This window comes from Trichoderma evansii (assembly GCF_050947405.1).
Source record: "Trichoderma evansii strain SZMC 28006 chromosome Unknown GGI43scaffold_2, whole genome shotgun sequence".
In the NCBI taxonomy this organism is placed as follows: Eukaryota; Fungi; Ascomycota; class Sordariomycetes; order Hypocreales; family Hypocreaceae; genus Trichoderma; species Trichoderma evansii.
The window spans coordinates 3,332,376-3,356,217 of NW_028145204.1; the positions used below are offsets into that span (position 1 = coordinate 3,332,376).

The window sequence follows — 23,842 nt, forward strand, 5'->3', positions numbered from 1 at the left end:
ACAGATTGACAGTAAATTCGAAATGCAACGATGCATGTGGGGTGGGGTGCCATTTGTGGGATTTAGAATAGGGACTGCAAAGAACGTCTCGGTACCGACTTTCTCGCGAAAGGTGCTGGTATCTGGATGCTAGGCTACTTGATACCGCGCTTCTGCTGTTACACATGCCCAGATGATTTTGTACGTTTCATACCTTGTTACCCAAGTAGGAATTCGCCCTACGATGTGCGATTATTGAAAAAAAAAAAAAAAATGGATGAAAAGTCGATAGGACAGCAGCAAGAGGGCCAAACATCGCTTATGAGCAGTACAGTATTGCCTTCGGTCGCTGCGGATCCTGTTGACCATCGGTCAATTCAAGATGGCTCACTAGGACAGATAGAGCAGAAGCCTCAGCTCAAAGATTATTTTGTTTGTTCTGCTCTTTTCATCTCTATGAGGTCCTGTCTAATAGTGATTAGCGTATTTTCAGCTATGCAGCCAAGATTGACATTTTTGCCTACGCTGTGGGTATCCTTTCGTCCATGGCGACGGGAGTTACTTTACCATTGATGAATGTTGTTTTCGGTATGGCTCTCGCACGTTCTTCTTTGCAATTAAAGGTTATGATGAACCAACAAACTGAACTATTCAGGTAGCTTTGTTGGTAACCTAAGCGGCTTTTCTCAGTCGTCTGGTGATGGCGATGCCAGTAGGCTGAGACATCAAATAGACAAATTATCGTAAGCCTTCCACGTGAAATCTCCATATTGTTCTTGTTGTTTGAGTATACTAAGTAAATGAAGACTGTACATGTTCTTCCTCTTCATCGCTCGCCTGGTATTGAACTATGCCAATAAAGTAGGTTCCATGTCCACCCAAGGCGTATAATCTATTAGATAGTCTAACAGGTGAGAGCAGTTCACTTTTCGTATGGCGGGAATTCGACTGTCATCCTCTATTCGACTGCACTATCTGCAAAAGCTCTTCGGACAGAGTGTTCATGTACTTGACTCGATGTCTCCTGGCTACGCCATAAATACCATTACATCAACAAGTAATACTCTGCAACTAGGTATTTCCGAGAAGCTGGGAGTGTTTTTCGAATACAACGCCACTATAATCGCCGCACTTGTAGTGGCTTTTCATGCAAATTGGAAATTATCTTTCGTCGTCGTTTCAGTGGTTGCATTTATTATTCTGACAGTCTCCATCTTAATGCCCTTCACTGCCAAAGCAAATAGCCAAATGAGCCAAGTGAGTGTTCCCTTCATTTGCGAGGAACTTAACCATCTATCATTATTTAATTGACCCCGCTGTGTCTAGGCGGACGCAAAAGCTTCTTCAATTGCAAGCGATGCTCTGGCTGGCGTGCGAATGATCGCGGCCTGCGGCGCTGAGAATCGTATTGCTAAAAAATATGCCTTCTTTGTAGACGAGATGAAAAAACATGGTCACAAAATGACACCACTAATCGCTCTTCAATTTGCATTGACGGTATATGTCCATGATATCTACAATATTTCGAAATGCTAATTTGGAATACAGTTTTTTGCCGTTTTTGGTTGCTTTGGTCTTGCTTTCTGGTTCGGTACGAAACTCTATCTTGAAGGTCACTTGGACAATGTTGGCACAATTACAGTGTAATGACGGCGCGCCTATTATAATTTTTGTTTCTGCTAAACTAACAATCATTAGTGTTTTGCTTTCAATGACTATGATAGTCTTTTCATTAGAACGTGTAGCTACACCTTTGCTAGCTCTCAGTAAAGCCAGGTTCGACTATCACCCATTTGTATGGACATATTAACTGCGGCTAACTCAAAAAAGTGCTGCAGCTCGCCAATTTCTTAACATAATTGACGCCCCTCAGTCAAGCCAAGGCCAACTTAAAAGTCCCGAGGTTAATCCCAAACAAGATATTCTTCTCAAGCAAGTCACATTTGCTTATCCAAGTCGACCACATGTTAAAATCTTGGACAGCCTGGACCTACGAATAGAAGCTGGTAAGACGACCGCTATTGTTGGACCTTCTGGATCTGGTAAAAGTACCATCGTTGGGCTTATAGAACAATGGTATTCTCTTACCGAATCAACCAGTCCAATGCTCGAAGAACATGGAGGGGTAACAAAGCCAAGCGGAACCATCTTTATTGGAGACCACTCTCTAGATGATGTAGATTTGAAGTGGTGGAGATCTCAAATTGGCTTAGTCCAACAAGAGCCCTTCCTCTTCAATGGGACAATTTACACAAATGTTGCTAATGGTCTTATTGGAACCCAATGGGAAAGCAGTTCCGAAGATCAAAAGAGGCAATTAGTTACAAAGGCATGCGAAGAGGCATTTGCAGATGAGTTTATTAATAAACTGCCAATGGTAAGTCTCTTTATCACCAGATACCGCCTTGATAATTAAAGCCGTTAAGACTGAAGTTCTGATAGGGTTATGAGACGCCTGTCGGAGATGGAGGTACAAAGTTATCTGGTGGACAGCGACAGCGAATTGCCATCGCTCGGGCGATCGTCCGTCAGCCTAACATTTTAATATTTGATGAGGCAACAAGCGCTATAGACGTACGGGGCGAAATAATTGTACAGGCTGCTCTTGATCGAGCTGCTCAGTCGCGCACCACTATCACGATCGCGCATCGCTTATCAACGGTACAGAAAGCCGACCGTATAGTCGTTTTACGAGGAGGCAGTTTGGTAGAATCTGGCACTCATGAGAGTCTTATAGCTATACCTGATGGTATCTATTCTAACCTAGTACAGGCTCAAAACATATCCCTTGGGGATGGGACAAAAGATATCGGCATGGGAACAAGCTCGGAAGAGGATACGCAGACGACCATTGTTCTCCCAAAAAATAAATACGAGTTAGTCATCGAGAATGTTTCGAATCATTCTATTCAGGAACATTCTCGAAGTTTTTGGAAGAGCTTTGGGCGGCTGCTTTATGAGTCCAAAGAGAGCCACTATCTCATGATTCTCATTTTCGCCTTTACAGCTTGTGCAGGGGCAACTGGACCAGTACAAGCACTGCTCTTTGCTCATGTTATTGATGTTTCCAAGTACACGGGATCTAAACTAAGATCAGAGAGCGAATTTTGGAGTGGCATGTTTGGAGTGCTTGCGGCAGGGGCTGGCATTTCCTACTTCGGATCATTATCAACCTCATTACGCAATGGACTCATTATCCTCTCAAAATATCAGAAAGAATATTTTGAGTCTACTCTCTGGCAGAGAATGGCATTTTTCGACCAAGAAGATCATTCTCAAGGTGCTATTGTTGCTCGAGTAGCGTCTGACCCGCAACGGCTGGATGAGCTCTTGGGTGCAAGCATGGCGAGCGTCTACATTGCCATCTTTAGCATCATCGGCTCTATATCAATAGCATTTGCTTTTGGCTGGAAGCTGGCCGTTGTTTCATGCTGCGTCGTTCTCCCAATTAGCATCGTGGCATCATTTTTTCGATTCAAATACGAGCTGCAGTTTGAGAGAATGAACAATGAAGTTTTCGCTGAAAGCTCTAAATTTGCTTCCGAGTCAATCGCCGCTTTCAGGACTGTGAGCGCCTTTACGTTAGAAGAGACTATATGTAAACGGTTCGAGACCCTTTGCCGAAATCATGTGGCTGCAGCGTATAAAAAAGCCCGATGGGCAACATTCCTCGTCGGTCTATCTGATAGCGCAACTATACCCTGCCAAGCTTTGCTTTTATATTATGGAGGCCGCTTGCTTGCTAATGGAGAGCTTACGGTACTAAACTTCTTCGTATCCTTTATGGTTGCATTGAACGCGGGAGAAGCTGCAGGACAAAGCCTGAGTTATGGGCCTAGTGCAGCACAAGTTACAACTGCGTCAAATAGAATTTTAGATATGCGGGAGTCTCGTTTTCAGGATAACGTTGGATTAAACAAAGAAATTCCGGGATCCGAAGAGGGTGTTAGAATTGAACTTCAAAACATTCACTTCAAATATCCTACTCGAGACGTACCCGTCTTTGAAGGGCTGAATCTGACGATTGAAAAGGGACAATTTGCTGCTTTAGTTGGGGCATCTGGCAGCGGGAAGACGAGTATTATATCGCTCTTAGAAAGGTAGGCCGCCAATTATTATTTTGTCAACGAAGCTAATTCAATTATAGATTCTATGATCCTGCAGAAGGAAAGATATTGTACAACGGAACCGATATTGCTGAACTTAGTGTGAAAGAATATCGCAGACAGTTATCATTAGTTGCTCAAGAATCTTCATTATTTCATGGTCTGTGGCCTCTGAAATTCTATAAACATTGTAGACTAACCAAGCTTATCTTAGGTTCGATCAAAGAAAACATACTTCTAGGTGTAGACCCATCTACAGTATCCGATGAAGAACTTCATCAAGCTTGTCGTGACGCATCAATTCACGATTTCATTGTGTCTTTGCCCGACGGATTCAGTACTGCTGTTGGATCCCGTGGTGTATCACTTTCTGGTGGGCAAAAACAGCGAATTTCTATTGCCCGCGCCCTTATCCGACGGCCTAAAGTTTTGTTGTTGGACGAAGCAACCAGCTCCCTAGATCCTGAGAACGAGAAGCTCGTACAAGAAGCTCTTGAGCGCGCCTCAAAAGGTAGGACAATGGTTGTTGTAGCACACAAACTTTCTACCGTGAGAAATGCAGATGTTATTTTTGTATTTGGAGATGGAAAGATATTAGAAAAGGGAAGCCATTCTGAGTTACTTGAAGAGAATGGAGTTTATTGGAGAATGTGCAAAAGTCAAGCATTGGACGCATAGAATACAGACATTAGTGGCGGAGTCAAGACACAAATTATTCCATACTACACCGCGTATATGTTCTACAGCGCCTAGAGCATCTGCAACAAATTGTTTTTAAATACCATATAAGCATAATACGTCGACCTGATAAATTTTCATGTGCCTTCAAGCCACAGTAGAAAGGGAAACGCTATATCATGATCCAAAGGCTAAAAAGAAGTACTGAGAAAGCGGTATGTCCCATGAAAATATTAACATTATTGATATCCTCTTGAAAGTCGTTGGAAAGGCGTAGAACATCGTTGATATTCTTCGCTATGCAATAAAATATTAAAAATATTGTTTTTATGCTTTTGTATTATATCAATTCTATCCTATAGCTAATGCCATAATGCCATAATTTTATCTTTCCAATATTTCATCATACGTGTACAATTTACGACTGCGTAGGTCCGTTTGTCCGGTAGAAGGTTTCAGTAGTATTCCGAAACGGACTGTGGACAAAAAGACTGTTACACTTTGAAGACAAAACTGTAAAATAATTCGAGTTCTATGATGGCGATACCGGTAACCTAAGAATGATGTCCGAATCCGATCTGCGTATGTCTCAAAGCCTTGGCATGTTTAGCAGTTCGTATTATGTATTAGAGTTTGATAAGTATGATGGATTTCTAGTTTCAGTAATAGTATGTGTACAATGTACATAATAGAGATCGCGATTACGGGATCAGAATAAAGTAGGAATGGTGATCATGAGGTCAGAATAGAGTAGGAGCGGCGATCATGAGGTCAGAATGGGGTCAAGCGACAAACGCCGAGTAAGCACAGCAAAAGTTCATAGTGTAAGTTTGTAGTGAATATCTGACTCAAATTGGCATATTATCTACTGATATAGGTTCTGTAAAAGATATACCATATCTTTTATTGTTATGTAATTATTGGAGACTATTGGAGACTTGTCGGGTGATAAGAGTAGCACAAGCGAACTAGTGATACTTCTTCATACTGTTGCATCCTACAGCAATGAAAGTTAGCAGTTGTAGCAGCCGTTCCGACGGAAATAGCTGAATGCAATAGATCATCTCGTTACGAGGGACCAATTTGTAGTATCAATTCCCCTACCCCCATGCTTGACTTCTCGCACTTATTCTTGAGCGAGTGAATCTTGCTCTTTTATCTTTGAGTCTTACTGTATCGAGAGCGAGCTTTTGTGGCAATTGTATGCATTGCATCTTGCTGCCTTTGCACCACCAAATTTGGGGTAATGTAACAAATTTCAGGGTATGTCATTTTGACATCAAAATGTGCCTTTGCAGAGAACATATATGTATCATTCTGAGATAATCCCGATTCCTTCTTTAGGAGAACTATTCAAGTTGGTAGCGCGGGCAGCTAAGTAAGATGCCAACAGCACAGCGGACTATCGGCGACGTAGCGGACCATCGGCCGATTTGCAAGACCCTGGCGATGCTTGACAGCCCCGTTAGACTAGCACTAGCCTCTATAGGAGACAAGAATATACTCACCAGGCTGAATCGGCGACCATGTCATTGCCCGGCGACCATATCGCTTGCTTCAGAGACGGGTAGTCGGCATCAGTGGTAGCGCGCCAAGCATGGAGCATTGCATCCGCTAGTTTCATGATTACTCTGGTAATCACTAACCAGAGTTATAATTGCTAACTAGCACAATTTCCATGCTATAGAGATTTACTCCTATCCGCTTATCCAAAATAAAGTAGACGACTTTTACTGGTTCACACAATATCAAGATTAAATACATGTTTAAAACATCCATATTACTTACTCACCATATAACTACTGTTAACTAAAGCCACTACGTGTCTTTTCCATTTATACTAGCGTTTTCTGGAGTTATTACATTGACAGCCTGTTTATATTGGGAGTATAAATCGAAATCTCGTAGATTTACCCATCGAGGAAGCAGCTCAGCTGCAGCAGCATATCAATAATAATAATAATAATAATAATAATAATAATAATAATAATAATAATAATAAATAATAAATAATAATATAGATGGCTAAGACCTTCAAACTATTTTCCTGCCTTTTCCTGGCGCTGATTTAAGATTCCTACCTGTGAGAAAACAGCCAATAAAATACTTCTATAAGCTTTTTCGCATACTGATGGAAAATATACGTGTGGGGTATAATTTAATCCTATAGGTTTATTTTCCCACTCTATTATTTTATGTTCTAGTAAGCAAGAAGAAAGAAATACCAGGGAACAGCAGCTCCACCCTCTCCTATGGGGTTCAAAATGCCTTAGCATAATAAAGAATCCTTCCAGGCAGCAGCAATAAATGCTTCTATTTCTTTAAAAAATTGTAAATATACCTTCCTAATTGACGGAAGAGAAAATATGGAGTAGTGACGCTAAAACCCACAATTTCTTGGAGATTGGCCCCGACCACATTCACGTCGGCCGCTTTTTTTTTTTTTTTTAAAACATCTCTGCCAGTTGCTAGTGTCACGCCTGATATTACAAGTTTCTAGATCCTGATCTACCTTCTCTATGCCTATAAATATTTGGCATCTTCAATGTCATGCCATCATGGCACAGGCGTGATCTCAGGGTTTCTTTCACTTTGCCATTTTGCTCTTTCCTATGAGTCCTTGAAGACCCAGCATCCAACATGGTCATCACATTTCTTGCTAAACTTGCAACCTTTGCACTTGTTACACAAGTGTGGGCGGCTGATATACCTGTCTCTCCCGTAACGAACGTCAATCAAGGAACGGGCTATTTCTCTGACCCGTTTCACGTTGTTTACCAGAGTGCCAAAGACCTTTATATTTCAGGCACCACGCACAAGTATTTGAAGTGTGGCAATAGTGACCTCACTTCCGGATGCGCTTCTATTGACAAGAATAAATACACGACCGGCTCAGCATTGAATCAAACAGCGAATGCCGCGGGCACGAAAATCTGTGGCGCTGCTGGGATTCACCCTTTCCAGAGCAAGGATCGCTCATGGGATGCACTGGTAACGCTGCACGTACAGAGCAAGCCTAAAAAATGCGATGGAATATCTGGATGGAGTGTTATTGTTCACGCGCGTTCGGAGAACCCAGGCCCTACGGATTTGCCGCCAACGTCCCGGGTTAGGGACAAGGTGATGGTCGGGTCCTTCTCGGAAAACGTCGACGCTAACTACGATGGCAAGTACTTCCAGACACCAGACGGGCAGCTATACCTCTTATACCAGAAGCAGAAGTCTAAGAAACCAAAACGTGATGGTGTGGCTGCATGGCCAATTAACAGCCCTACGAGATTGACACCTGGAAGCAATCCTACCTTTTTATTGCTCCCTGGCGAAAATTTGAAATCGGAGAATTATGTCTCTGGCAAGGGACATTTCAAGCTCATTGAAACGGGTAACATCCATGCCATTAATGGTAAATTCCTCATGGCTTATTCGGTAGGGGCGTACAATCGGAATACGTACAAAATTGGCATCGCGTACTCAGATACGTTCCTGCCCGCCCCTGGCCAACAGTACCGCAAAGTGATGAAGAATAACCCGGATCATCTCTGGGGTTCTAAGGGCAAGAAAGAGGTCTACTACCTTCTCCAAGGCGAGGAGAAGCACAATGGCTGGCACTACATCGGCGATCAGGTCCTTGCCCCAGGTGTGCCGACTGTCGCTCAGATCGGTCCAAATAACAGCTGGGTTTTGCTATTTGCTGGATACAACCCAAGCGATGCTCCCCTTAAGCAAGGCACGGATAAATACCAGGCTAGTCACCGTCGCCCATACTTTGCTAAGATTAACGTGAATATACCCAACAATCTTTCAGTTAAACAGGCGACCGACGAACAACTCCAAGGCTGGATTACACCAAGCCATTGATATGCAGCCAAGAGACTAATTTATTTTTATTACTTTTCTTATTTTTATAATTTCATTAGAGACTGAGGCTGAGCTAAATATATTCTTATTACTTTACGCACGATGCTTGAGCGCCGAGCCGTTTGCTACAGGCCCTTCTCCTCTCTTATACTTCTAGAAATATCATTCCAATTGATCATTCCTTTGTATCCTCGCTGCAAAAATGCTTCTCCCATCATGCTTGCCCAATAGCCCTTAGATGCCCCTGTTCCCACCCATAACCATTCTCTCATTGCCCCAAATCTCCAAGGACCCAACCCCCAGCCTCGTCCTTTCTGCACTTCGTTTACTACTAGCTTTGCATATTCTGCACCTTCCATCTGCTTTGCTGGAAACCACAAGTCCATCTTTCCAGCCATGACTTTGTACAAACTGTTTTCCGGTACTTGATCCGTCCCATTGGCTTCTAGTTTGCTCTCTATATAGCCAGTAGGGCATGTCAAGACATGCACGTCGAAAGGCGAAAGCTCAATAGCGAGAGTACGACCATATGAATTCAAGGCTGCCTTAGTCATTGCATAGGGTCCTTTGAAAGGGAATGGCGTCACAGATGACGCTGATGAAATATTGATAATCGTGCCTTTGGTTGCGATAAGCAGCGGTAAGAGACTAGATACAACAGCCATGATACCGAAGACGTTTGTGTTGAATATAGAGTAGACTTGCTCTGGTGAGACATCGGCTAATGCACCACGGGTAAGAATTCCCCTAGGTTTTAGTTAGCAATCTTCAAGCTTAATCAGTACTCAGATGAACCAAATATAACTTCACTTACGCATTATTGACCAAAACGTCTAGCTTACCGCCAGTAATTCTTTCCACTTCTACCTTGGTTGCCTTAACACTCTCCGGTTTGGTAACATCAAGAGCCAAAGTAGTCATTCCAATTTCCACAAGGTGACATATGCTTTCTAATTTTCGAGCGGTAGCGATGACATGATAACCTAACAAGAGGTGGAGAAGGATGTGTAAGCATTTTGGTTGTTGAATGCCGACTTGTATGCATCTAACGGGTAATAACATACCTCTGGCTTGAAATTCTTTCGCCAATGCTTCGCCAATTCCGCTTGAACATCTAAATTATATGTTTTGTTAAAAGTGGTTTTGAGGTTTTGTATCGTTAAATACATACCCTGTAATAAGCACTGTTTTTCGCTGGCTGTTTGACGCCATGATCGAGTATTAAACGCACACCCTCAAAACCGCTCTGTATGGCTTGGTATAATAGCTTCTATATGCAAAAAATATTGTCAAGTATCCAAAGGAAAAAGGCCACCGTTAAATATATATTACATACCAACGACGAGGATTTCGACATCAAGATACTTGTATGGTCTGATTTCCTAGGTAGGATATTGGAGCTGCTTACTTGCCCTGTCTTCCTGCTTACTTGCCCTGTCTTCGCTTAGTTTGAGCTTGGCTACCAGCCAGTTTTGCGACAGTTAGACCAATCCCAATTAGGTATTTGGAGCTGCTTATGCTTGGGGCTGAAAAATGGGTCATGGAATGGGTGGCTTGGATACTCCGATTCACGTGCTCCATAAGCCCGGAAAGCATCACTTACTGAGTCTCTAATTCGAAACTCCGTACTTCATAATCCGCATTCATGGCAAATTCATTGATTCTATGAATATTCTCTACTGCAGGGTTATGGGTCAAGACAAAGGCGCCATAAAAAGTGAGGACCACAAAACCCACTGAAAGGATGTCTGAGCAACTGCCGGAACGGGGAAGGCAGAATGTCAAGATCCTTCGCCCTGATGATATGCAACCGCTCACGCTGCACTTTATCACTGCCACTTTGCCACAAGAAATGAACAATACTCGTGCGCTAAGCCAGATCAGATCGCATGTTTCCAAGGAATCTCACGCTCGCCGCCGGCGAGCTCTTACTGAGAAGCTAGCGCTGTATCACGCGAGCAGTATGAGCGCCGCGCAACAGCTGCAGGCTCGTATTAGTGATAGTGGTAAAGAAGCTCGTAGTACCTGCTTTCCCTGGCCCCTCTCTGGGAATGAGTTATTCCTCTTCAATTTCTGTACGTAAAATTACTAAAACCTCTTTTTGTGACGTCCTAACTTCTTATATAGTCTTGGAATGGGTAATACCGAACGGTTGGACCGAGTGCATTACCGAAGAATCCCAGCAGTCATTCCAAAGGGGCATGAAATCAATTTTTGTGCCTGTTGCCATGACAGACATGAGCTTGTTTACTGCCGTGATGTACGTTTCAGCACGAAGATACAGCCTCATTTCAAACAACCCTGGTGAAGCTGAAAAGTATCACAAGCTTATGATACATTACCTTCTCTTATGCTTACGGAAAATTAAATCCATTATCAGCACGGGAAGCTACCCAACAGATGCCGCTATGGCTCTGGTACTTTGTATGGCTACTGAAGCAGTACGTATTAATTCTAAACAAAGTTCATATGCATTTTGGGCTGGTTTAGCGCACCCAAAGCCAATATGCTGACCAAACTTCTCTCATAGTATTGGGAAGGGCAAGTAGAAGCATTTCACATTCATGGGGTGGCCTTCACCGAGATGGCCGAGACTCGTAGAGCATTTCCACAAAGAGAGAAAGTTTCTCCTTTCTTGTTGGAGTTGGCTTCGAAGTCAATATACGACCCAAGATATAATATTGTGATGGGACCTTACGATACAAGTTAGCTGGGCAATAGGTATTAAAGACTGCAATCTTCTAGATGTCGCAATCAAGATGCTTAAGTACCATATTAACTTGAACAGGATTAAGTCTTGAATCCCTAAGATAAGAAAGCATTAATGGTTTATTTGCTGTGAGAAAATAGTAAAAGTTTACGCGTTGCTGTTTACTGGTTGGTGGATGCGAGTTACATTCTTCCCATTTACCTATATTGTTATTAATAAAGTTGTACTTAGGAATTTTTTCTCATGTCATTTTCTTAGTCACTGGCGTTATCACATACAAAAAACATATTAAAGTTTACACATCTACGCTCAATATCATCTTAATATCCTTTATGGAAGCCTATTTCAATATCTGAGTCCTGGTTCCGGCCAGGAGCATACATATCATGCTGGCTAACCAACTCCACATCCATAGATCCTTTGCGGTCACGTTTATTCCGCCATGATTCTCCTTCACCTCGAGGGCTAGAGGAAACATCAACTCTCTTAGTAATAGTTATTTTCCTTCCAAGTCCAGTGTTATTGATCCTTTCGTCAGAGCCAGAGCCAAGTCTCTGGGATGATGATATAGTGCTGAAAAGCCGCATCCGTTTCAATAGGGGTTTGAGTGTTGCAAGAGACGAGGTGGTTAGGGCAACTCCGATCTCAACTGTACTCCAAATACCCAGATCGACGGTTGTATAGAGATAATCTGGATTATCAAGATAGCCTTTTGCAAAGGGAATGCGAACGATCGTAGCGATAGAGGCACTGTATATAATTAGCGCGTGTGCATAACCTCACGACAAAGAAGTGGCTGCTTACACAGATCCCAAAGCAAGCAAGGCAATGATAGAGATTTTCTCTCGTTGTGGTATCTGTGCTTTCCATACAAGAGTGGCTGGTAGTGCGGGCAATATCCAGTCAGCGACAACATTGATAAAAGCTGAGATATATGTCGTGACTGTGGCGAATGTTGTTGCGTTGCAGCTACCCTCGGTCGGTGGGATTGGATTATATCTCGTCCATTGTAACTCAATTGGGTCGCAAGTCCGGATAGCGAAAACCTCATATATAACACTGAATATGGTAATAACGGCCAAAATGGTCCAGATTGTAATTTGTCGCCAGCGCTTACGTGGGCAGATTCGTAGGAGAAATATACCCACAATCCATTTAGTCAGCATTGAAAGAATAACGTATATGAAAGTGAGAATCCATCTATAAAAAATAGCCTTTGGGCGATTATCAGGTGGTACATCAACCACGTGTGTGCCTACGCCATATCTGATAGAGAGAGATGCGCATATTGTGTAAGCAGTATATAATATCTGCGAGGGTCTATCAGTATTTGAACCATATTTATTCCACTGTATACATTATCTCTTACCAAGGCAACTAATGATATATAATCTTCAGCAAAGAAGTGCTTCAGAATAAAGCCATGAGTGTAGAATCGAAGGCTTATGGCTATAAAGCTTGTGATATACAGTGTTATAACAACTGCTAACGCTTCAGGGCCCCGACTTCCAGACATAATTTAGTGCTGGATAATACTAAAATATAGGAAAGAATTGATTCAAAGTCGAGCATAAATGTAATGCAGCCAAGGCCCACCACATATATAAACTATTGTCAAAAGGAGCCTCAAAGATTATTATAGACAGCCACTACCTAAAGAGATGCTGCTATTTTCGCAGATTAAAAACCTGTCTCAGGGGTTATACAAGCGATGCTCAATTTGGACACCAGAGCGAGATATGTGCCTCCATGTTTAGACAAAGCCACATATGTAGCAAGTGCCTCAGCCGCTTTTTTATGAAGTAATAGTACTCCGTGTAAGTGACATGTCTATTTGTCGCGCAGACTGATCTCTCCATCAGGGGCTATAAAGGTTAAAATAGTCAAAGCAGCCACACAACATAACTATATACCTCGGCTTCACCAGCGCACGACGAAGAAAGTGATAGGCCGCTATTGTTTCAGCAATAGTCAGGTTCGGTCTCAGCTTAAGCTTTTGTCAAAAGTTCCCCGCGATAAGTGGAGATTTACTTACCAAAACCCACATGTCAGGTATCACATGGCTGCAGCAGCCAGTTCCAAATCATTGTTCTAAGGATTTGTAAACTCGCTATTTTCCTTTTTGGCGATGGTTATTTTTTTTTTAATATGGAAGAGGAATATTCCTGTTTCAAATTAATATTATATCAGTCATTCGCTTTTTAACACACACCTACCTCTGCTTGTAATGTCCAGTAGTATGCGTTCAGAGTTGGTGCACTCAATTGAGCAAGCGCAAAGCATTCGTCAAAATGTAAGTGGAGATACGTTATCTCATAAATCCAAGTTTATTTTACTAACGTTCATGATCTTCGGCGTGAAATTGCCTCTAGACAACATAGAGATGCTATTTGGAGAACGTACCGTACAGTACTCCGTATTCCCTGGAAAATTTAGCCAGTGGACTAACTATAGGTAGTTAAATTCCACCTAAATGTGATGGGTCGATTGCGATCAGGTAGAGACAGAATCCCCTGGCTAAGCTTTAGAAGGAATAGTATGTCTAATATTATCAATCTAATCCACCATGCTCCATTGTTAGGTCCCGACAAAAGCCGTTTCCGAACTTTCTTGAATTTGTTCCTACGGCTTAAAGAGACTAGGGCATTCCGACGTACTATATAGAGTACGGGTATTATCGCTCCGCAAATGCTCTAATTTTTCTTCTTCTTTTCCTTTTTAAAATTTTATTTTGCCATTGCTTGCATCACATGTTTCAATGTTGATTGAAGGTGTTCCAACAATGATAACTGGGATCCTGCGGTCGCCTGAGAGCGTTACAATTGGAAAAGTATTATCATACGTATATAGCATTTTGCTTTTACTCCTTGTAGGTCTTCGGCATTATTTATTCTTATTTGAATCTATGTGAGCGTAAGAATTGTACAAAGTTACTGCTTTGGAATATGAAGGAAAAATGAATAATGAAATGTAGTAGTATAAAGAGTTTACAGCTTAAAGGGGGCAGATTCACTGAATGAGATTGTTGGTATATTTGTGTAAGAATATATCGCTGTCGGTGTCGCACGTGTTCCGCAATCACGCTATACTCCATCTATTTCTAGGTGTCCTTCGTGAACATATATAACAGCTAGTTGCCATGTAGGGCGACGTTTGACACGGCATTTTTTTGGTACACGGAAATTAGTACGATCTCATATTGAAGATACTAAAGGAATGTAGCCGCTTACTAAAAGGTAAGCTTAATTTTATACCATGAAGTGAATGCATCTGGTTAATTAACTAACGCAATACGAGACGGCCATCCGCAAATATTTCTTCTTGTTCTAGTTCAACTACCTAGTAATTGAATAATATTGAAGATATTTCTGGAGAGTTCACCCTTTCTGGTAATTTATGGATTTACGAATTTTGGACTTATGCCACAAATTGGTACCCCTGCAAAGCAGATTATTGTACAATGAGTTTGACTATCTTCTGTTTATGTGACGTTCAGGTCTATACTAGGTCTAATACCAAGGTATAGGGTAAGTGATTCCCAAGTAATAAACCTAAGTCAGGTTTATATTAGCAGAGAGATAAGTTTAAATCTTAAAAGCAGGTATAATCATATAACTATAACTTTAAATATAAGGTAATTAATCTAGTTATTATATTAATACTATAATAATAATTAATTATTTAAATTATTTAAATTATTTAAAAAGTATATTTAATAAAGTTTTATATAAAAAATTTATAATATATAATTATAACTTTAATTAGTAATTATATAAGTAATTACTAAGTTAATAATTATAAGCGCTGTAATAGTTACTAGTAATATAGTAATTACTTTTTTTTTATTAGTTAAAGTAAATTATAATATATTTTTTTAAGGCTTTAATATAAGCAGTTAAGTATTATTAAGTTATAATATAATACTTTTTTTTTATTAGTTTTATTTTTAAAGCTAATATAATTAAATTATTTTATTTTTATAATATATATATATATATATTTTTTTTTTAAATTTTATTAATATTATATTTAATTTAACTTTTTTAATTTTTATATTAATTTTATATTATTATTATTTAATATATTTTATTACTATTAAAAGTTTTAATATTATATCTTATTTTTATTATTTATTTTAAGGTTTTTATTATTAAATAACTAAGTATTATTTTTTAAAATATAATAAATATATAAAAGCTAGTTATTTTTATAATAATTAAAAAATAATAATAAACTTATATAAGTTATTTATTATTATTTTTATTATTTTATATTAATTTTATAATATTATATATTATTTCTAAGTTTTATTATTTAAATTCTATTAAAAAATTAATAAAATTATTATTATAGTATTATAAAGCTTTTTATAAAATTTAAATTAAAATAAATAAAATTTTAAATTATTTATAGTATTAAAAGTATTAGCTTTATATTAAAAGTAAAAAAATAATATAATATAATTTAAGCTTATTAAATAAGTTTAAAAAAATTAAATAGCAGGAATTAAAAGTTTTTTTTATAATATAAAATTTTTAAAAAATAAATCTTTTTAATTTTAATTTTTTATTTAACTTTTTTTTATTATTCTTAGAAATTAAAAAAAAATTTTTATTAATATTTAAAAGTTAAAATACTTTTTTAATTTTTATAAAATTTTTATTTTAAAATATTTTTTTTATTTAATAAAATATTTAATTTTTTATATTTTTAAGTTTTAATATATAATAAATATTTTATTAATTTTATATATTTTTTTTTAATTTTTTATAATAATTTTATTTAAAATAAGCTATCTTATATTTTTATTTACTAGAATTTTTTTTAATTATAATATATAAAATATTAAATTATAAATTTTTATTATATTTAATAAAATTAATTTATAATTAATTTCTTTAATTTATTTAAAAATCTTATAAGGTTTTATTTTTTTAATATTTAATTTATTACTTAGCTTATTTATTTTAATATTTAAAAGTTTATAATTTTATAAGTATTATAATAAATAAATTATATTTTTTTTTTAAAAAATTAATTTTATAATTTTATTTTAATTTATATATTTTTTTATATAATTTTAAATAAATTTAAGTTATATATATATATTTTTATATAAATTAATTATTAATTTAATTTATAATTATATTTTTTTTATATTAAATTTATTTTATAATAATTTAAATACTTTTAAAATAAATTTATAATTTATATAAAAAATATAAGCTTTATAAATTTTATAAAAGTATTATTATAATATAATTATATTATTAATATTTTTTTAACTTAATTATTTTATATAAAATTAATATATACTTATAAGTAAATTTTAATAATTTAATTTATATATTTAATTTATATATTTATTTAAAAATAATATATAATATTAAATTTATAATTTATTTTTAATTTAATTATAAATTTTTATTAAAATTTAAAAATAAATATTTATTTTTTATTTAATATTATTTCTTTTAATAATTTATATTTAATAGTAATTTTATTTATATAAGTATAAGTAAATTTTTTTAAAATATATAATTCTTTATATAATAAAAAATATACTTATTTTATAAAATAATAAATTATTATAAATATATTATTATATTATATTTTAATAAGTAATTTTTTTAATAAAAATAAATTAAGTAATATAATTAAATATTATTAATTTTTAAAATCTTTTAATAACTAGCAGTAGTTATAATTTTTTATATAATTTATATTTTTTATTTTTTATTTATTAATATATATTATAATATAAAATAATATATTATATATATTATTTTAATTTTTTAATATTATAATAATTAAAAATTAAATTATATATTTTTTTTATATTTTTATATTTATATAATAAGCATTTATAAATATATTTAATTATTCTTTTTTATAATTTTTTAAATATTTATATTTTATAATTTTTTTTTTTAATATTTTTAATTTTAAATAATATTTTTAAAATATTTTTTAAAATTTTAAATATTATATAAAATTTAACTTATTTTATATTTTTTTTTATTATATTAAAATACTTATATTAAATAATTAAATATTTCTTATTTATAATTAATTTTTTTATTTAATATATTAATTTTTTTTATTTTTTATTTTTTTATAATAAATAATTTTAATATTAAATTATAATACGAATTTAAAATATTTTATTTAATAATTAAAAAGTTTTTTAATTAAAATATAATAAAAAAAGTTTTTATAATTAATTAAAATAATAATTTTATATTTATTTTTATAATAATAATATTATATTTATTTTTATAATAATAATATTTTTATTTTTTAAAAGCTTTAATAATAATAAATATTTTTTAATTATATATTAAATAATATATTTTTATATTTTTTAACTTATAAAAAAAAATATTATTAGTTTTAATTTTTTATTATTTTTTAATTAATTAAATATTTTTTTTATTATATATAAAAAAATATTTATTTTAATAATAATAAGTTTTTTTAAATTAAATATAATAAGTATTAGTTTAAATATAATTATTTTTTTAAAAGTTTTAAATATTTCTTATTTTTTTTTTATTTAAAAATAATATTTTTTCTTATTAAATTTATTAATAAAATAACTTTTTATATAAAATTTTTAATAAATTTATAATAATAATTAGTAAATTTAAAAAAAAACTTATAATTTTTTAATTATTATTAATATAAGTTAATTTTTAATTATAATAATTTTTTATAAATTTATATAAATTTTTTTTAAAGTAATAATATATTTTAAAAAGTTTACTTTTTATAAATAAAAAACATATTTTTTAAAATTAATTAAAAGTTTTATTTTTTTTAATTTTTATAATATAAAATAAATATATTTTTTATATTTTTTAAAAGTATTTAAAAAATTTTTAATATTATTAATATAAACTATTATAAAATTATTTAAATATTATTTTAATATATAATTTATTTATTTTTAAAAAAAAATAAGTATATTAATTAATTTTAAAATATAATTATATATTTATATAATTTATACTAGGTAATAAATATTATTTTTTACTTATTTTCTTTTTTTATTTTTATAAGTATATAAGCTTTTATAAAGTTAAAAGTTATAAATTACTTTTTCTTATATAATTAATTTTTAATTTATAAAATTAAAAATAAAAAAACTTTATTTTTAATAATTATTTTATTTAACTTTTAATAATTAATAATTAATTAAAATTTATTATTTTTTTTAATATAAATATAATAAAATATTTAATAAATAATTTTAATATTTAAATATATTTTTTATTTAATTATATTTATATTTAACTTTTTAAAATATAAAAAATTTTTTTATTAAAATTATATATTTTATAATATTTAAGTATTTTTTTATTTTTTAAAATAATTTTATAATTTTATATTAAATATAATAATAACTTTTTTTTAAATTAATTATTAAAAATTTAATTTATATTTTTTATATTATTTAAAAATTATTAAGTAATAAAAAAGCTAGGATATAACTAGCTAGAAATTAGCTATTATTCTTTAAGCTTAAATAAATATTTTATATTATATTAATAAATTTTATATCTTTAACTAAGAATAAAAAAAAGAAAATCTAATATAACTAGCTAAAAAGTAATTATTATAAAAAAAAAAAATATAAAAAAAAAGGATTTTTTTTTAAAAAAAAAAAAAAAAGTAAAAATAAATATAATCTTTTAATAATACCTAGCAGTTATTTAATAATAAAAAAGTACCTAGCCTTTATTTAATATTTTATTATTTTTTTTATAAGACTTAATTATAATAGTTTTATTGCTTTTAATAAAAAAAAGAAAAAGATTAATAAAAATTAAAATAAGAGCTTAAAGTAAAAGTGCTTTATATATGCTGTAATTTACTAATTTAAAACCTGTTATTTTTAATATATAAGTAAATTTTAATATATAAAAACTTTTTTTTATTTTAAGAGCTAATAAAGAAAAAAAAGCTTTGTAAAAGTAATTTAATATAAAAGTTAACTAGCTGTAAAAATATAAATTATAAGTTATAAGAGATTTTATAAAATAAAAAAAAAACTTGTTTTTTTATATTTAAAAAAATATTAAAGCTTTTATATTAAAAAAATAAGTTACTAGTAAGTTAATAAAAAGCTTTTTATTAAAAAGCTTTTATAATATTTTTATATTCAAATTTAATAAGGCCTTATAATAAAAATTTATAAGTTATTAAATTTAATTAAAATTTATGTTTTATTTATATTTAAAGAAATATTTAAATAATATAAAAAAGGTTTAATTTATTAATTATAAATTTACAAGTAATATATAATAATATTAAAATATAAAATAAGTAAATAATAAGAATTTAAAATTATTTTTTTTTAAATATATAAAATAATATATTTTTTATATTAAAAATAAAAGAATTTAAATAATAGCTGTATTTTTAAAATTAAAATATTTTAAATAAATACTAGGGGAAAAGTTTTTTATATTTATAAATTAGTTTAATATAATTTTAATAAAAGCTTTTTTTATTATTTTAAAATTTATAAAAATTAAATAATCTTTTATTAAATATTTATTAAAAATAAGAAAAAATTTAATTATTTAAAAAAAAAAAATATTTAAATAAAATTATATAATAAAAATATAAAAGTAAAAGCCTAGAGCTAGGATAAGATTAAAAATATTAAATTTAATTTAAACCTTATATATTATAGTATATTATAAGTATTTATTAAAGTAAAAAAGCTAAAATAAAAAAAGATTAGTAATTATTTTATTATAAAATAATAAATATTTTAAAAAAATATTTAAGTGCTAGAAATATAAGAGAGTTTACTATTATATTAATTATAAGGTACTAGATTATATATTATATTAAAATAGCAAGTATATTATTAAAAAATATAAAAACCTAGTAAATACTTTTATTATTAAACTTAATATAAAACTAGTTTAATATATTTATTAAGCCTAGGAAAAAAAAAGTTATTTAAATCTGTTATAAAATTTTTTTATATAAAAACTAGTAAAATTTTAATTAAGTAATAAGTAAAGAAATATAAATATTATATTTAATTTTAAAAATAATATTTATTTATTAAATATAAAATTTATTAAAAAACTTTTTTTTTTATTACTTGTAATATAATAAATAAAAAGTATTTTTTTTAATAATATTAAAAAAATATATAAAAAAGTAATAAAAATAATAAAACTTATTAATAATTAAGAAATTATAAAAAAATAATTAATTAGCTTTTATATAATTAATATAATAAATAATATATTATTAGAAAAATTATAATTTAAGAAAATAAATTTTATTATTTTATAAGTTATAAACTATTAGTATTATTTTCTTATAAAAGACACTTTTTAATTAATAATATTAAAAAAGTAAATTAAAAAATAAAATTAAACTATTTAAATATATATAATTATAAGCTTACTAGGAATAATAATAAATTATAATAATAAAATAAGCTATTAATTATAATAAAATATCTTATAAAAAGCTAATAATAAAAATAAACTTGTTATATTATTATTTAAATATAAATAATTTAAAAATATATTCTTATTAAAAAAAGCAGTTAAATTAGCTTTTATTTAAAAACTAGTATACTTAATTAATTTAAAATTAAAAAAGCTGCTTTTTTAAAAACTTATTTATATTTTAATAAAATTTAAACTATAAAAACTTTATAAATATATATAAACAGTTTTATTTAAAAAATAAATAAAAAGGTTTATTAGTTTTTTTAATATTTTAATATTATTTATATTTAAAAAAAATAATAAGCTGTAATTTTATATTAATTATTATATTTTAAATAAAATAACTTATAAACACTAAATACTTTTTTTTTTTATTTATAAAATCTTAAATTAATTTAAAAAAATAATTATTTATATAAAATTAAATTTAAAAAATATATATTATTAAATATATATTTATAAAAAAAATAAGTATAAAATAATATTTTATTATAAATATAATTATTATAAATATTAAATTTTTTTTTTAAATTTATAAATACTTTTATAATTTTTTAAAATTATATTAATTTAATTTTATAAAAGTTTATTAATTTTATTTATATAATATATTTAAATAATATTTTTATATATAATAATAGCCTAGTAAAATATAAAAAATATATATTTATAATTTTAAAATAATTATAATAATATAAATTATATATAAACTTATAAAAATATAAATTTTATATAATTTTAATATTTTATTTTAAATTTATTATTTAATTTAATAAAATATATATAAAATACATTTGTATTAAAAATATTACTAGGTAGCTGTAATTTTATAATATTAATAAAATACTTTTATTTTTAAAATTTATAAATTTTTATTAAAAATTTATTAAAAATTATAATAAAATTTTAACTTTTCTAATTAATATAATAAAAAATAAAATAAAAATAATATTTAAATTAAATTTTAATAAATTAGTTATATTTAATTAGCTAAAATAGAAATTCCTAGAAAAACTAGTTTTAACTTATTATAATTTAAAAGCACTAATATAAATTAAAACTAATATATTTAAATTTACTATTAGCATAGTATTTATATAATTATAATAAAGTATTTAATACTTAGTTACTTATTTATTATATAAATTATAAAATTATAAATTAAATTATATAATACTAAATATAAAAATATTAGTTATAATATATATATTTTTAATTTAAAAGTATTATTTTTTTTATATAAAAAATAAAATATATATTATTATAAATTACTTAAATTATAATTATTTAACTAGTAAAAAAAAGCTAATATTTAAGTAAATTTATATTTTATAATACTTAGTATTATTTAATTTTATAAATAAATTACTTTAAAAATATAATTTATTAAATAAAAAAGTAAAGTAAAAAATAGCTTTTAATTACTTACTTGCTTTTTTATAATAATTTAAAAATAAAAAAACTTATATAACTATTATAAATATATTATAAAAAGTATTAAAAATTTAAATACTAGTAAATAAAAATTATTTAAATATTAAATTATAATTAGTATTAGCTTTTTTAATTAAAAAAATTTTAATTATAAATAAGCAAGTAGTTTTTTTTTAATAGGCTACTTAAAAAATTAAAATAAATAACTAGAATTTAATTTAATAAGAAAATACTAGAATATTATTAAAAACTAGTTATATACTTTTATAAGTTTTATAAAAAGTTTAAAAAAAGAATACCTAGATTATAAAACTTATAAATATAAAAGTTAATAAGCTTAATTTTATAAATAAATTATAAAAATAATACTAGTATATAAATAATAATAAATTATTATATTATTAAAATAAAATATTTATTTCTTATAAAATAAAAATAAAAATACTTATATTATTTTATAATAATTTAATTATTAAATACCAGGGAGTTAATAAAATACTTAAAAAAATTATTAATATATTTTTTTAATAAAGTATAAAATAAAATATAAAAATATATATTAATACTTTTATAATTTATTAAATTATAAAAATTAAATATTATTTATTATATAATAAATTAATATTTTTATTATAATTAACTTAATTATAACAGGAGATTTTTATAAATTTTATTATAAACCTATAAAAAATTTAATATAAAAAATATAATTATAATATTATTTTATAATTATAAACTAGTTTATTAAATATTTTTTATATATTTTATATATAAAAAAATAATTAATAATATACTTATTAATAAATTTTTTTAATATATATATATATTTTATAAAATATTATAAAATATAATTATAAATTAAGAAATTATATTTATAAGTGTATTTTAATAAAGTTTTTATTATTTTTTTAATTATAAAAAGTAATTTAATATTATTTTTTATTTTTAAACTAATAATTAAATAAAAAAATAAAATTAAAACTTAAAATATTATTTATAAATATATTATAATAAAAATTAATTAAATTAAATTAAAAAGCTTTTATTTATTTAATTTATATATAATATATATATATTTAATTTACAATTCCTTTTTTATATTTTTACTTTTAAAATATTATTTAAATCCCTTGTTTATTATAAAAATTATATTTTTATATATAAATAAAAAGGTAATTAAAAAAATAAAATTATTAAAAAATATATATAAACTAGCTTTTATAATATTATAAGAATTTAATAAAACATATTAAAAATAATATAATAATAAATATTAAAATAAGAAATTTAATATTAATAACTAGGTTTTTATTTTTATAAAATATTTTAATTTATAATAATTTACTTATAAATTAATAAAAAAATATATTAAATTTTATTAAATTTAAAAAATTATTAATTCTAGTAGCTTTGCTTATAAGCTATTATTATTATTTTTAATTAAAATATATAATATATTTAATATAATTAATTTTAAATAATATAATAATAAAAAACTAGAACCTAGCTTACTATTAAATAATTTTTTTATAATTAAAAAAATATATAAAATTAAAAAAATTATAAATTATAAATATAATAGTAAAAAATAC

At 28.7% G+C, this 23,842-nt stretch overlaps 5 protein-coding genes across 5 annotated transcripts; 3 read left to right on the plus strand and 2 right to left on the minus strand.

The window, feature by feature from the left end:
- Positions 1 to 252: 252 nt before the first annotated feature.
- Positions 253 to 4,763, plus strand: GGI43DRAFT_429882 (ABC transporter ATP-binding protein; the record flags this gene model as incomplete). The annotated part of the gene is made up of 12 exons (XM_083209187.1): positions 253 to 411; positions 462 to 567; positions 635 to 722; positions 786 to 840; positions 901 to 1,236; positions 1,306 to 1,476; positions 1,528 to 1,622; positions 1,678 to 1,755; positions 1,810 to 2,356; positions 2,422 to 4,079; positions 4,127 to 4,245; positions 4,300 to 4,763. The coding sequence occupies 12 exons, from the start codon at positions 253 to 255 to the stop codon at positions 4,761 to 4,763; spliced, it is 3,876 nt and encodes a 1,291-aa protein (XP_083065605.1).
- Positions 4,764 to 7,205: 2,442 nt separating this feature from the next.
- On the plus strand, positions 7,206 to 8,737 carry GGI43DRAFT_395103 (uncharacterized protein). Its single transcript, XM_083204840.1, has one exon. It carries the CDS (start codon positions 7,404 to 7,406, stop codon positions 8,619 to 8,621), a length of 1,218 nt encoding a protein of 405 aa, XP_083065606.1. The 5' UTR covers positions 7,206 to 7,403; the 3' UTR covers positions 8,622 to 8,737.
- Positions 8,738 to 8,746: 9 nt separating this feature from the next.
- On the minus strand, positions 8,747 to 9,833 carry GGI43DRAFT_429884 (SDR family oxidoreductase; the record flags this gene model as incomplete). The annotated part of the gene is made up of 4 exons (XM_083209188.1): positions 8,747 to 9,368; positions 9,436 to 9,604; positions 9,686 to 9,735; positions 9,793 to 9,833. The coding sequence occupies 4 exons, from the start codon at positions 9,831 to 9,833 to the stop codon at positions 8,747 to 8,749; spliced, it is 882 nt and encodes a 293-aa protein (XP_083065607.1).
- A 381-nt stretch (positions 9,834 to 10,214) lies between these two features.
- Positions 10,215 to 11,435, plus strand: GGI43DRAFT_174050 (uncharacterized protein). Its single transcript, XM_083199754.1, has 3 exons — positions 10,215 to 10,696; positions 10,749 to 11,062; positions 11,152 to 11,435. Exons 1-3 carry the CDS (start codon positions 10,366 to 10,368, stop codon positions 11,329 to 11,331), a joined length of 825 nt encoding a protein of 274 aa, XP_083065608.1. The 5' UTR covers positions 10,215 to 10,365; the 3' UTR covers positions 11,332 to 11,435.
- Position 11,436: 1 nt separating this feature from the next.
- Positions 11,437 to 13,049, minus strand: GGI43DRAFT_174047 (uncharacterized protein). Its single transcript, XM_083199753.1, has 3 exons — positions 12,701 to 13,049; positions 12,136 to 12,641; positions 11,437 to 12,081 (listed from the first exon to the last, which is right to left on the minus strand). The coding sequence occupies exons 1-3, from the start codon at positions 12,845 to 12,847 to the stop codon at positions 11,652 to 11,654; spliced, it is 1,083 nt and encodes a 360-aa protein (XP_083065609.1). The 5' UTR covers positions 12,848 to 13,049; the 3' UTR covers positions 11,437 to 11,651.
- Between the last annotated feature and the right edge of the window lie 10,793 nt (positions 13,050 to 23,842).